At 44.5% G+C, this 11937-nt stretch overlaps 1 protein-coding gene across 2 annotated transcripts in view; it reads right to left on the reverse strand.

Annotated features, from left to right (window-relative positions):
• Ica1l (islet cell autoantigen 1 like) overlaps positions 1-11937 on the reverse strand; it is a 57108-nt gene that overhangs the window by 13335 nt on the left and 31836 nt on the right. The window contains exons 6-9 of one of the 2 annotated variants that reach the window (XM_021173903.2): positions 9584-9709; positions 7444-7542; positions 5827-5912; positions 3799-3824 (exon numbers count right to left, since the gene is read on the reverse strand). In XM_021173903.2, coding sequence (XP_021029562.1) covers positions 3799-3824; positions 5827-5912; positions 7444-7542; positions 9584-9709 — 337 coding nt within the window. Of the gene's footprint in view, positions 1-3798; positions 3825-5826; positions 5913-7443; positions 7543-9583; positions 9710-11718; positions 11788-11937 lie in introns of those variants that run through there. The other variant, XM_029482218.1, reaches the window with a different exon arrangement.

Below are 11937 nucleotides of genomic sequence, written 5' to 3' on the forward strand. Positions count from 1 at the left end.
GTAGGATGCCTTACAGGGTCCAGACACCATGTGGTGGCAGCTTTGTCAGAACTTTGGAATCTTTCTCTGACCACACCCTGCTGGTCAGCCCCACTNATTTCCAGCTGATGGCTCTACTGACTTCGGGAATGCTACAGTACAAATATTCCTCAGACCAAGCCAATCAAACTTGGGCTCTATTGGAGGAATACTCTGCAAAGTCAGTAAGTTGCTGACCTAGAAAGAGCACCTGGTGACGGCAGCACTGGGTTGGGGGGCGGTCCTTCCGACAGACACTGGTTTGCAACTTGGCTCATGCTCTTTACCTTCCCAGGAGTCAAGGAAGGCAGGGTGAGACTGCAGTGTCTGGTGCTACAACAGTAATCATACCCTGAAGAGGGCAGGAAGGCATATCCTGCTAGGCCTCCCCCACTCCACGCAACACAGTGGGGAGAAAGACACCCGCCCTGTAGGAGGGAAGAATTAAGTCCAAGCCTTAGCTTGAAATCTCCTATTAGTCTCGCTAGGTGCAATCCAGACAGAGCTCCACACCACCAAAAGATGCTCTAACCCTTAGCCAGATGACCCAGTAACTGTCACGAGCCCCTCCAACTCAGGCGTAAATGCCAGCCATCACAACACAGAAGGCAACTGTCTGCTTGGGGAAACAAGGAAGGTAGATGCCCATTTACTGCCTGAGAGTCTGGTGTCTCCATGTGACAACCCTAGAAAGAGGGAATACTGTGGTGTCTGACTGCAGACCAGTGAGGCTGGATGGAGTATCTGGGCCCATCTAGGCCCTGGTAGGCCTACAAGAATCAACACGTCCTTATTGACATCATCAACTACAGACTGAACGAATATGGGCTGGGGAAAGCATCCTTTTTTTAAAGAAAGTACTTATTGAGACAAGGTCATACTGAGCTCAGGACAGCTTCAAACTGGAGGCAACCCTACTGTCTCAGCCTTTTAAGTGCTGAAATTTCAGGTGTAAGTCACCATGTCCATCATGGTACTTGAATTCAGAGGACAATCTTTCAGGAAAACTGAGGCAAACTTGAGTGTAGGGAGCCATCTAGTGCTAAACTAGTGGGAATGTCCACAGGCTCAGAGATTACAAGCCGACTTTCTGGACAGGCAGCCACAAACAAAGGCATTCACTGTGAAAACACAGTCTATAGATAAGAAGGAAAAACATCTCAAGACAGGCAACTGAAGGAGAAAATATGAGAACTGGAAAAAGCAAGAAATGTAAAGATATTAAAGAGCAATCATCTAATCATTATAGCATAGAGGGGTCTGGAGCAGTCCACGTAACTGAGGCCTTCCCAAGCGCAGAGGAGGCAGGAGAGCCAAGGGACACCAGCCACTCTCATAAAAGAGTAAGACATACAGTAAGCTCTCCCCTGGTAAAGCAAATTTACATAAAGCTGTCCAATTCTGCTTGGGGCAGAGCATTTACAGGTCAAGAGATTGTAGCATGAGGTACTCATAGTATCCAAGGAAAATAGTAGCCAAGAAAACCACACCCAGAAAAGCTGTCTTAAAAACAAAACAGAGAAGTAAAGGCAAAGTTGGGGGGAATTTCTCTCTACCAGACCCGTCCTACAAGACCTGCTACAAGTTCTTCAAGTGGAGAGAGATGCTAAGGCTGGATAGAGACACATATCTTTAATCCCAGCACTCGGGAGGCAGTGGCAGGTGGGTCCCTGAGCTTGAGGCCATCCTAGTCTATGGAGTGAGTTCTTGGACAGCCAGAGCTACAAAGAGATACCCTGCCTCAGGAAAGATTGGGGTGGGGGGGTGGGAAAAGGGAGGGAGAGAGAAAGAGAGACAGAGAGAAGAGATGCTAGTAAGGAAAAACTTGTACACACATAACCCAGAAGCGGTAAAACTCATAAGTAATATTAGAATTCTCTAATGTAAACACAATACAATTAACTATTTGTGTCTTTAGTAATGGCCTAAATAACAACATAAGAAAAAGCAAAAGTAACTACATGAAAGTAATTATGTTAGGAAAAAGGCAATGTAGAAAGGTGTGAAGTGAGCCCAGCAAGGCGGCTCAGCAGGTCGTGGCACTTGCTGCCCAACCAGACAACCTGAATTTGATACCAAGGACACATTAGAAGGAAGGAACAGACTGTCCTCTGACCTCCGCATGTGGACTGTTGCATGCATCCACCCACATGCAGAGACTCTCACACAAATAAATGTAAATTCTTAAAAAGTAAAAATGGAAGCTAAAGCCACGTGTGGTAGCATGTAGCTTTAATCCCAGCACCTGAGAGGCAGAAACAGGTAGATCTCTGGGAGTTCAAGGTTAGCTGCTCTACATACAGAGTGAGTTTCAAGACAGTCAGAGCTATGTAATAGTGAAACCCTGTCACAAATAAACAAAACAAAATCAACAAAAACCTGAAGGCTACAAAGATGCATCCCTTTGATTCCAGCACTCAGGAAGCAGAGGCTGGTAGATGCCTGTGAGTTGTAGGCCAACCTGGTCTACATAGAGAAAAAAAAAAAAAAAGACATCAAAAATTCACAATGGGCCTGGGTGTAGCTGAGTTGGTAATGTCTTTCTGAGCATGAGCAAGACCATGAGTTCAATGCCCAGTGCCACATGAAGTAGGCATGACAGCACATGACTATAGTCTCAGCTCTCCAGAGGTAATGGAAGAAGGGTCTTAGGTTCAGTGGCATCTTTGGGTGTAGAGATAGTTTGAGGCCAGTTTAGACTGCAGGAGACCCTGCAAATGTAGAGGGTTTAAATTTTTTATTTTAATCTATGTTTATGAATGTTTTGTCTACATTATACATATGCATGAATATATACATATATACATACACATATGTATATATTGCCTATATTATATATACATATATACATAAGAAAGCCTTGTTTATAAGATGCTATTTTATAATCATAACTTAATAACAATCACAAAAGAATGAAAGTAAAGTGAAATTATATATCTGTGAATTATATACATACATGTAACAACATATATATATATAAAGTATGTAAAACATTCATATATGTATATATGTGTATATACATGTATATATACATGTGTGTGTGTAAGTATGCACCATATGTGTGTCTCGTCCCTGGAGCTGGAGTTATATCAAGTTGTGAGCTGCCATGTTAGGTGCAGGGAACCAAGCCCAGGTCCTCTGCAAGAGCACTAAACTGCTCTTTAGCTGCTGAGCAGCTCTCCAGCTCCTGGAGGTTTGTCAGAACTTAGTAATTTCACATTTTATTTTCATTCTTTGTGACCAGTGTTAAATTGTTATGATTACAAAAAAAGTATCTGATAGGCAGATTATTTTCTTGGTGAGTCTTAAGGTAATCCACAAAGCAAACATCTGTAGTTGACAAACCAAAAATAAAAAAGGACTGAAAGCACACTGAAGAAAAACCATCCAGGCACCGAGGAAAACTGTAAGCAGAGAACTGTAAAGTTGAAGAGCATCATTAGCAAGGGAGGTGGAGCTGGCCCATGCCTTTAATCCTAGCACTCACGGGGAAGAGGCAGCTGATAGATGAGTTTGAGGCTTGCCTGGTCTACACAGCAAATTCCAGCCAGTCAGATATACAGAGAGACCCTGTCTCAAAACGTGGGAGGGATGAACTGCAGTAAGACCCCGCCTAGCAATAATCAATAAGTGTAAATGGACTAAATTCTTTCATTAAGTGTCAGTGGCTGGTGACTGAATGTATTTTTTAAAGTCCCAACTATATATGGCTTAAAAGAAACTTGGAGCCAGACAGTGGTGGCTCATGCCTTTAATCCTAGCACTCGGGAGGAAGAGGCAGGCGGATTTCTGAGTTCAAGGCCAGCCTGGTCTACAAAGTGAGTTCCAGGACAGCCAGGGCTACACAGAGAAACCCTGTCTCGAAAAACCAAAAAAAAAAAAAAATTATCCTAAACACTTAAAAATATAGAAAAAAGCAGAAATGAATTTCTTGTTTAGTTTTGGATTCATCCCTAAGATATCTCATAATGTTTATGCAAACATACCAAAATTCTTTTAAAGTCTAAAAACTGGACCACTATACAAACATCATGAATAAATGCTCCTGGCCCTGAAACTCTTAGGTTTATGAGTTTGGCATTTCAGGTTCATACACTGTAGGGTAGGCGTAGCACTTACTTAACATATAAATATGAACTGAGAGGTGAACATCCCACACAAAATGTAGTATAGGTGATATTTGCCAAAGAACACTGCTTGTGGACGTTGTACATCGTGGTGCGGAGCCTAGTGCGCACCACGATGTACAACGTCCACAAGCCGAGGCCAGCCTGGTCTACAAAGTGAGTGCCAGGACAGCCAGGGCTACACAGAAAAACCCTGTCTCGAAAAACCAAAAAAAAAAAAAATTATCCTAAACACTTAAAAATATAGAAAAAAGCAGAAATGAATTTCTTGTTTAGTTTTGGATTCATCCCTAAGATATCTCATAATGTTTATGCAAACATACCAAAATTCTTTTAAAGTCTAAAAACTGGACCACTATACAAACATCATGAATAAATGCTCCTGGCCCTGAAACTCTTAGGTTTATGAGTTTGGCATTTCAGGTTCATACACTGTAGGGTAGGCGTAGCACTTACTTAACATATAAATATGAACTGAGAGGTGAACATCCCACACAAAATGTAGTATAGGTGATATTTGCCAAAGAAGGCAAGACAGACGAGCTTATAATGTCTCCAGCCTACGGTATTATATAATTATAAATTGTAAATTGTATAATTTATAGTATCCATCCAATATGGTAATTTAGATATTTATAGTATTCATCTAATATGGTGATTTTGATATTTATAGTATCCATCTAATATGGCAACTGCAGATATTTATGGTATCCATCTAATATGATATTTTAGAATACCCATACAATAAAGAGTGGGGTACAGGAACTGAACAGAGATTGAACCATTATTCTTGGACATGACTTCATAATCGTCAGTATTGAAGGCTAGTTTAATATTTCTTTAAAAACACCTAAAGACCAATACAGTATCATTTTTAAAAATAACTACAGCTAGGCAGTGGTGGCACACGCCTTTAATCCCAGCACTTGGGAGGCAGAGGCAGGCGGATTTCTGAGTTCGAGGCCAGTCTGGTCTACACAGTGAGTTCCAGGACAGCCAGGGCTACACAGAGAAAACCTGTCTTGAAAAATCCTTACAGATTAAATAGACTTAGGATTGGGATGAAATGTCCAATGATAGTATACATATATGATTTTAAAAATATTTTTAAAATACACTGTTGCTGTTCTCAGACACACCAGAAGAGGGCATCAGATCCCATCACAGATTATTGTGAACCATCATGTGGTTGCTGGGAATGGAACTCAGGACCTCTGGAAGAGCAGTCAATGCTCTTAACCACTGAGTCATCTCCCCAGCCCCCTGTCTATAACATTTTTAAACAACTTAGCTTTATTCAAGTTTAATTTATACACACATTTAGCTTGGAGTCCCTATAGAGAATCACCTTCTACTCAGGAGTCTCTGTTATTCCTGGGCTCTCAGAGTTGTTGCTGCCTTAGCCAGTTTGCTTAAGACAGGAGTGAAGCCGCAGAGAAGCAGGGCAGAGCCAGGGAGCAGGCCTGTGTGGGAAGTACAGTCTTCCCTGGAGAGAACCTGCAGTAGTCGCCACAGCTCACTGGACCTTTTGGCATCTCCTTTGCCTACCATGTTAATAGCAGGGAAAAATGTTTGTGTTGTTTGGGGAAATGACATAGTATAAACACTTGCTGAGCTGGAGAGGAGAGAGCCAATGGCATCCAGGATTCCACAGCACCAGAGGCAGCTCTTGCCTACTTACTTATTGAGGTCTGTAGTGAGACAACTGCCTTCTGTTTGTCCCTCTGTGCAGTCTGCAGTGAGATTTCCTGGAGTGTCTTGTAGTCGCTATGGATACAAAATTTAATGTTAAGTAGATTTTTGTTTTTGATTTTTTTGTTTTTGTTTGTTTTGTTGTTGTTGTTGTTTCAAAACAGGGTTTCTCTGTATAGCCCTGGCTGTCTTGGAACTCACTTTGAAGACCAGGCTGGCCTCGAACTCAGAAATCCGCCTGCCTCTGCCTCCCGAGTGCTGGGATTAAAGGCGTGCACCACCATGCCTGGCTTAATGTTAAGTAGATTTTTTTCAAAAACATTTCTTTTTACAACCAAAAGGAGAATAAAAATTTTAGACACTATAAAACAGAAAGTTCCAAGAATGCAATCCATGGGAACGTGGGGTGTGCCCTTTGCACTGAGCCCCGTGTACACAGTTCCTCCTGGCCACCTGTGGAGCCACACATAACTGTGGCATGCCTTAGAGGCAGGTCCAGAGGAAACACACTGCATTCCCCGCCTGTACTGCAATCCTCATCCCAGAGCTAAAGATGCTCTGCCTAGATTCTGAGTGGAAATTAGGCACCGAATTTGCCTAATACATAACACACTATTTACTAAAGCATTTCTTATAGAAAAAAAATAACTTTAATCAAGGGGAGCTTTGGGGCTGAAAGATGTTATTTCATAAAATAACTTAAAAGATGGGTGAGGTGGGCAGGCTTGTGCCCTTAATCCTTTCTGAGCACTATGTCAGTTCAAAGCCAGCCTGGTCTTCAGAGTGTTCCAGGCCATGCAGGGCCACAGTGAGACCCTGTCTCAAAAAGGAAAAGCCTTAAAAGGAGGCTGAAGAGCTAACTCAGCAGTTAAGAGTGTGTTCTGTTCTCCAGGGAAGCCAAGTTCAGTTCCCAGTACCCATATGAGGCAGCTCACAACCACCTGTGACTCCAGCCCCAGAGAGATCAGACACCTCTGACCTCTGTGGGCATCTGGGCAAGAGTGCACGCCCACCCCCACCCCCTCAATTTATTTTTTAAAAGATGACTTTAAAATTCCGTCCCCACCATTTCATGCAGCAGAGGTAAGAATGGTGAGTTAAGGCTGGCCCACCAGGACCGAAGAGGTGATTATCACAGTGGGACCGTGTTGAAGAAGCCGTGTGTACGGAGAAACGGTAATCAAACTGAGCCCCCTTTCGTATCTCATATGCACATGCACGGAACAAGGAGCTCTCTTCATGCTGTTCGTCTCTGTAGCTACAGTGGCATCCATGGCAGGGCCACACTGTGGGACCTGAGTATCAGGAACCACATCCATGGACTTCATATCTTTTATTACTAAACTTCACTTTCTAGAAATCTGTTCTTAAGGATTTAAATGTGTGCGCAGGTGCCACAGAGCCCAGAGGAGTGTACTGTTAGGCCTGAGAGCTGGGGTTATGGGAGCTGTGAGTCACCACCCAACACAGGTGTTGGGAACCAACCTTGGGTCCTGGGCAGGAGCTCAGTTCTTCCATTCTGAGCCGCTGCCTCCATTCCCAGAGCTTCCTGTCACCTGCCTGTCACACTGGCACCTCAGCCCACAAGAGCCCACAAGACACAGACCTTGAGAGCCAGGAAGTCGTAGGGATGAAAGCCAGCGCAGGCCTCTTGGATTTGGGTCATCATCTGAGCTGTTTTCTCCCAGAACCCAAGCAGTGTTCTCTGCAGAAACAGAAAAAACAACACTCCTGTTCTGCCCGTCCGCGGCGGCCTGATTGGGGCCGACTCCTCACTGCTGTGCTGCTTGGAAACTGACCCACTGTCTGAGCACGGGGGTCATTAGCGTGAGCCCTGAGTTTGTATGCCCGACTGAACCCAGCACTGCAATGTACCTACAGGATGCATATAGCTTATATAAGAGAAAGAAAACCAGCACCAATACGGATACCTCGAAATCTAAAATCACAGGCATCAGAGGCACGAAAACGCCAAGCTCTGCAGAAGGGACACGGAATTTTATGTTAGCATATGTAAATATTGCATGCACATGCTTGCATGGGTGTATGAGTATGCGTGGATGCATGTCTTTGTGTGTATATGCATGTCAAGAAATGCCCATAGAGATCAGAGACAAACTCATGGGAATTGGGTCTCTCAAGCCACCATGTGGGCCCCAGGGGTCAATTCCAGGTCGCCAGGCATGAGGGTGAGCACCATCATCTGCTGAGGACCTTGCTGCCCCAGAAGTTTCTTTTCTTATGCTTTGTTTTGCTTTGTGAGGCAGGGTCTTACTATGTAGCCTTGGCTGGCCTAGAACTTGCTATGCACACCAGGATGTCCTCAACACAGAGAAATCCACCTGCCTCTGCAGTGCCTGGATTAAAGGCGTGTGCCACTCTACTTGGCCCATAAGTATCTATTCACTTGAGAAAATTTGGCCTTTTATTAAGGTCTCAACAAAGACTTGGCCCTAGAAATATGTTATTTAGGGCTGGAGAGATGGCTCAGAGGTTAAGAGCACTGACTGCTCTTCCAAAGCTCCTGAGTTCAATTCCCACCAACCACATGGTGGCTCACAACCATCTGTAATGGGATCTGGCGCCCTCTTCTGGAGTGTCTGACCACAGCAACAGTGTACTCATGTGTAAATATAAAATAAGTAAGGTCTTTTTTTTTAATGTGTTATTTACCTAACTGAAGTAATGTGTGGTTTTCCTGCTGTTTCAAGATGCCTGCTCCAGGCCAGAGGCTGAGGGGGAGAAGCCGAGCTCACAGCTGTTGGGCTCCAGCCTGACACTGCCTTCTCACTCAAGGACATCTTTCCTCGCATAGTGCCAACCTGAATCAGGGACATTGCTTTAAGAGAGCAATGAGTGACCACCTCCTTTCACTAACCCTTTCTACTGGCTGTTTACAAAGGCCCGTGGAGCCTGCAATCATGGCTTGTAAGTAGCTAGCACTCATTGTCCACTTTTCACATGTGATTGAGGGCAGTGAGTACCGGCGAGACTTAGAGGGTAGGGGTGGATAGCACAGGCAGCATCTTGGCAGGGGGAGAAGCACACACTGCCGAGAGGTAGTAAACCGCTTCAAATCATAGTATGTGTAATCAGAAGTATCAAGGCTTAGTGTTACTCTCTCACCACCCCAGCCTTTGTTTCTTTTCTTGTTTGTTTCTCTTTTGGTTTGGTTTGGGTGTTTGTTTGTTTGTTTGAGGTAGGACTTTGCTGGATAGCCTTAAGTGTCCTGGAACTCACTTTGTAGACCAGGCTGACCTCGAACTCACAGAGATCCACCTGCCTCTTCCTCCTGTGTGCTGTGATTAAAGATGTGTGCAACCACAACCAGCTTTCAACTCTCTGAAGTCCCTAAGTCTTTCACTGTGCTATGACCCAAAGAGAAGTGTGAAATTACAAGGCAGATCCTTGTTTGTTTGTTTTCGAGACAGGGTTTCTCTGTGTATCCCTGGCTGTCCTGGAACTCACTCAGTAGACCAGGCTGGCCTCGAACTCAGAAATCCGCCTGCCTCTGCCTCCCAAGTGCTGGGATTAAAGGTGTGCGCCACCACTGCCTGCCAACGACAGATGATTTCTAAGTGTCTCTTCAGTCAGAGCTTTTCAGGTCTAATTCAGAACCTCAACAGTCAATTGCAGCAGTCAAAGGAGCAATGATCTAAATTTTCTCCTACCCGTTAGACAACTTTCAAAAGGGACTCTCACCACTCACCCTTACCGCAAGGACATGCTAACCATGGATGGGGTACCTGGTAGGTAGTGAGTGAGTGAGACAGCATATTGCAGCGACTAGCCCCCAGCAAGTCCACTTTCTGACAGACATCCTTCTTCAGCTTGTCAAAAGAATCCTTGCTGTTTCTCACTTGATTCTGTATCTGCAATCGCAAAAATGTCAGTTATTATCAACACCAAAGATGGACATCTAGTGGGTCTGAAATAAATTTTTCTCATACACGTGCAATCAAAACAGTTTCTCTTCTCTGTGTGATTGTCATCTTGTGGTAAATGATGGAGACTTTAGATATTTTTGATAAGTATAGGAGAGTCTTTCTCACATCTTTCTCTTTTTAAAACATTGACTTATGCTGCAGTGTGTGTGTGTATGTGTGTATGTCAGAGAACAGCCTGTGGGAGGAGGTTCTCTCCTTCCACTATGTGAGTTCTGAAGATCAAATCATCAGGCTGGTGGTGAGTGCCTCTGCCCTCTAAGCCAGCTCACTGCCACTCCAATAGCTGTCCCATAGGTGAGAGATAAAAAATGAAAATCATATAGTTGAGAAGAAAAAAAAATGTATTCCAGTTAAATATCTGAAATGTTTAGGATTATGTACAGCATTTAGCTAAAAGAAGAAGAAGAAGAAAAAAAGGGGCTGAGGAGATGGCTTGGTGGACAAAGGTCCCTGCCACCAGGTCTGGGGACCTGGGCTTGATCCTAGGGCCCCACGGGGTGAAATGCAAGAACCAATGTGCAGAAGCTGTCTTCTGTATTCACATGCATTCTATGGCGTGTGCTCACACACACAATAAAGGAATGAATGTCACACAAAGTGTAGCCAGGCAGTGGTGGCACACACCTCTAATCCCAGCACTCAGGAGGCAGAGGCCATGGGAGCTCTCTGAGTTCGAGGCTAGCCTGGTCTACAGAGTGAGTTCTAGGACTGCCAGGGTTACACAGAGAAACCCTTTCTCCAAAACCAATCAACCAACCAAAGAAACATACAAACAAACAATATTTAAAGATGAGCATATTCTAGTGGTATGTATGTATCTCATAAACAATAAATAAAAATTACATTTTATAATAAAAGTAAAATGTAATAAAAAGCAATAAGCATTTTAGCAGAATAAGAAGCCATAGTAAAATGTTGGGAGATAGTAATGTTTCTAAATCATTCAGGTATATATATATATAAATTATTTCTTAATAAATGTCATTGGATAATATAAATACTGACTTTTGAAGATGTTTACTCATGCATTGACTTAACTAATATTTACAAGTTGTGGAGTTTATGAAACACTATTCTAGGAACTGAGACACTGTGGCAAACACATGTTCATGTCATCATTGTCAGGTAGCGAGGGATAGGAGAAGGACACAATTACAGGAGAAACTCTGCTCGGAAACACGCAGACAAGTGAGGGGAACTCAGTGACCATCGGTGCTCAGGAGGCCCCTGGCAAGCGGGAGGCTTGCGCTGGACAGCACGATGGTGACCAGGCTACCCCAAGACTCTTGGGATAAGCAGTCCACCACCAGGGAAGGGTTCCCGAGGAGGAGACAGGTAGAGCAGATCCCTGGGGGCACAAGAAGCAGGAATAAGAAGAAGGCTGTGTGGAGATGAGGGACCAGGCCTTGCAGGATTCTGAAAGGAACGGGATAGAAATCTGGTTGGGTTTTTTGGTGTTTTGTTTTGTTTTTCCTTCCAGATAGAGGTTCTCTGTGTAGCCCTGGCTGTCCTAAAACTCTCACTCTGTAGACCAGGCTGGCCTCGAACTCACAGACATCACCTGCCTCTGGCTCTTGGGTGCTGGGATTAAAGGTGTGGCCACCACAGCCAGGCAGGAATCTGTATTTTTGTTTTGTTTTCACTGAAGTGAAACTCATGTGATATACAGTCAACCATTTGAAAATGCAGACCTTGGTGACACTTGTGCTTCTTGGTGGCATCCAGCCACTCTCTGGACTAAATGTTCCTAGCAAGGATTATAACGGGGTTAGGACAGGGCTCGGGTCAGGTGTTCACCTAGTTCCCAGGGCTGCCGGGAGTAATCAATGACTTCTACTCAACCTTGACACGACTGGAACCGTTTTGGAAGAAGGAACTTCAACGGAGAAAAATGCTCCCCACCCCACGCAGATGGGCTGGGGGTGAGCCCGTGGGGCATATTCTTGATTGGTGTGTGAAGGTACCGCTCACCGTTTTAGTACCTGGGCTAATGGTCTCAAGTGCTGTAAGAGAGAGACTAAGCACGCCACAAAGAGCAAACCACCAGCAGGCAGGCAGGCAGGCAGGCAGGCAGGCAGGCAGGCAGGCAGGCAGGCAGCAGGCAGGCAGGCAGGAGGCAGGCAGGCAGGCAGGCAGGCAGGAGGCAGGCAGGC

Source organism: Mus caroli, chromosome 1 (assembly GCF_900094665.2).
Source record: "Mus caroli chromosome 1, CAROLI_EIJ_v1.1, whole genome shotgun sequence".
Lineage (NCBI taxonomy): Eukaryota > Metazoa > Chordata > Mammalia > Rodentia > Muridae > Mus > Mus caroli.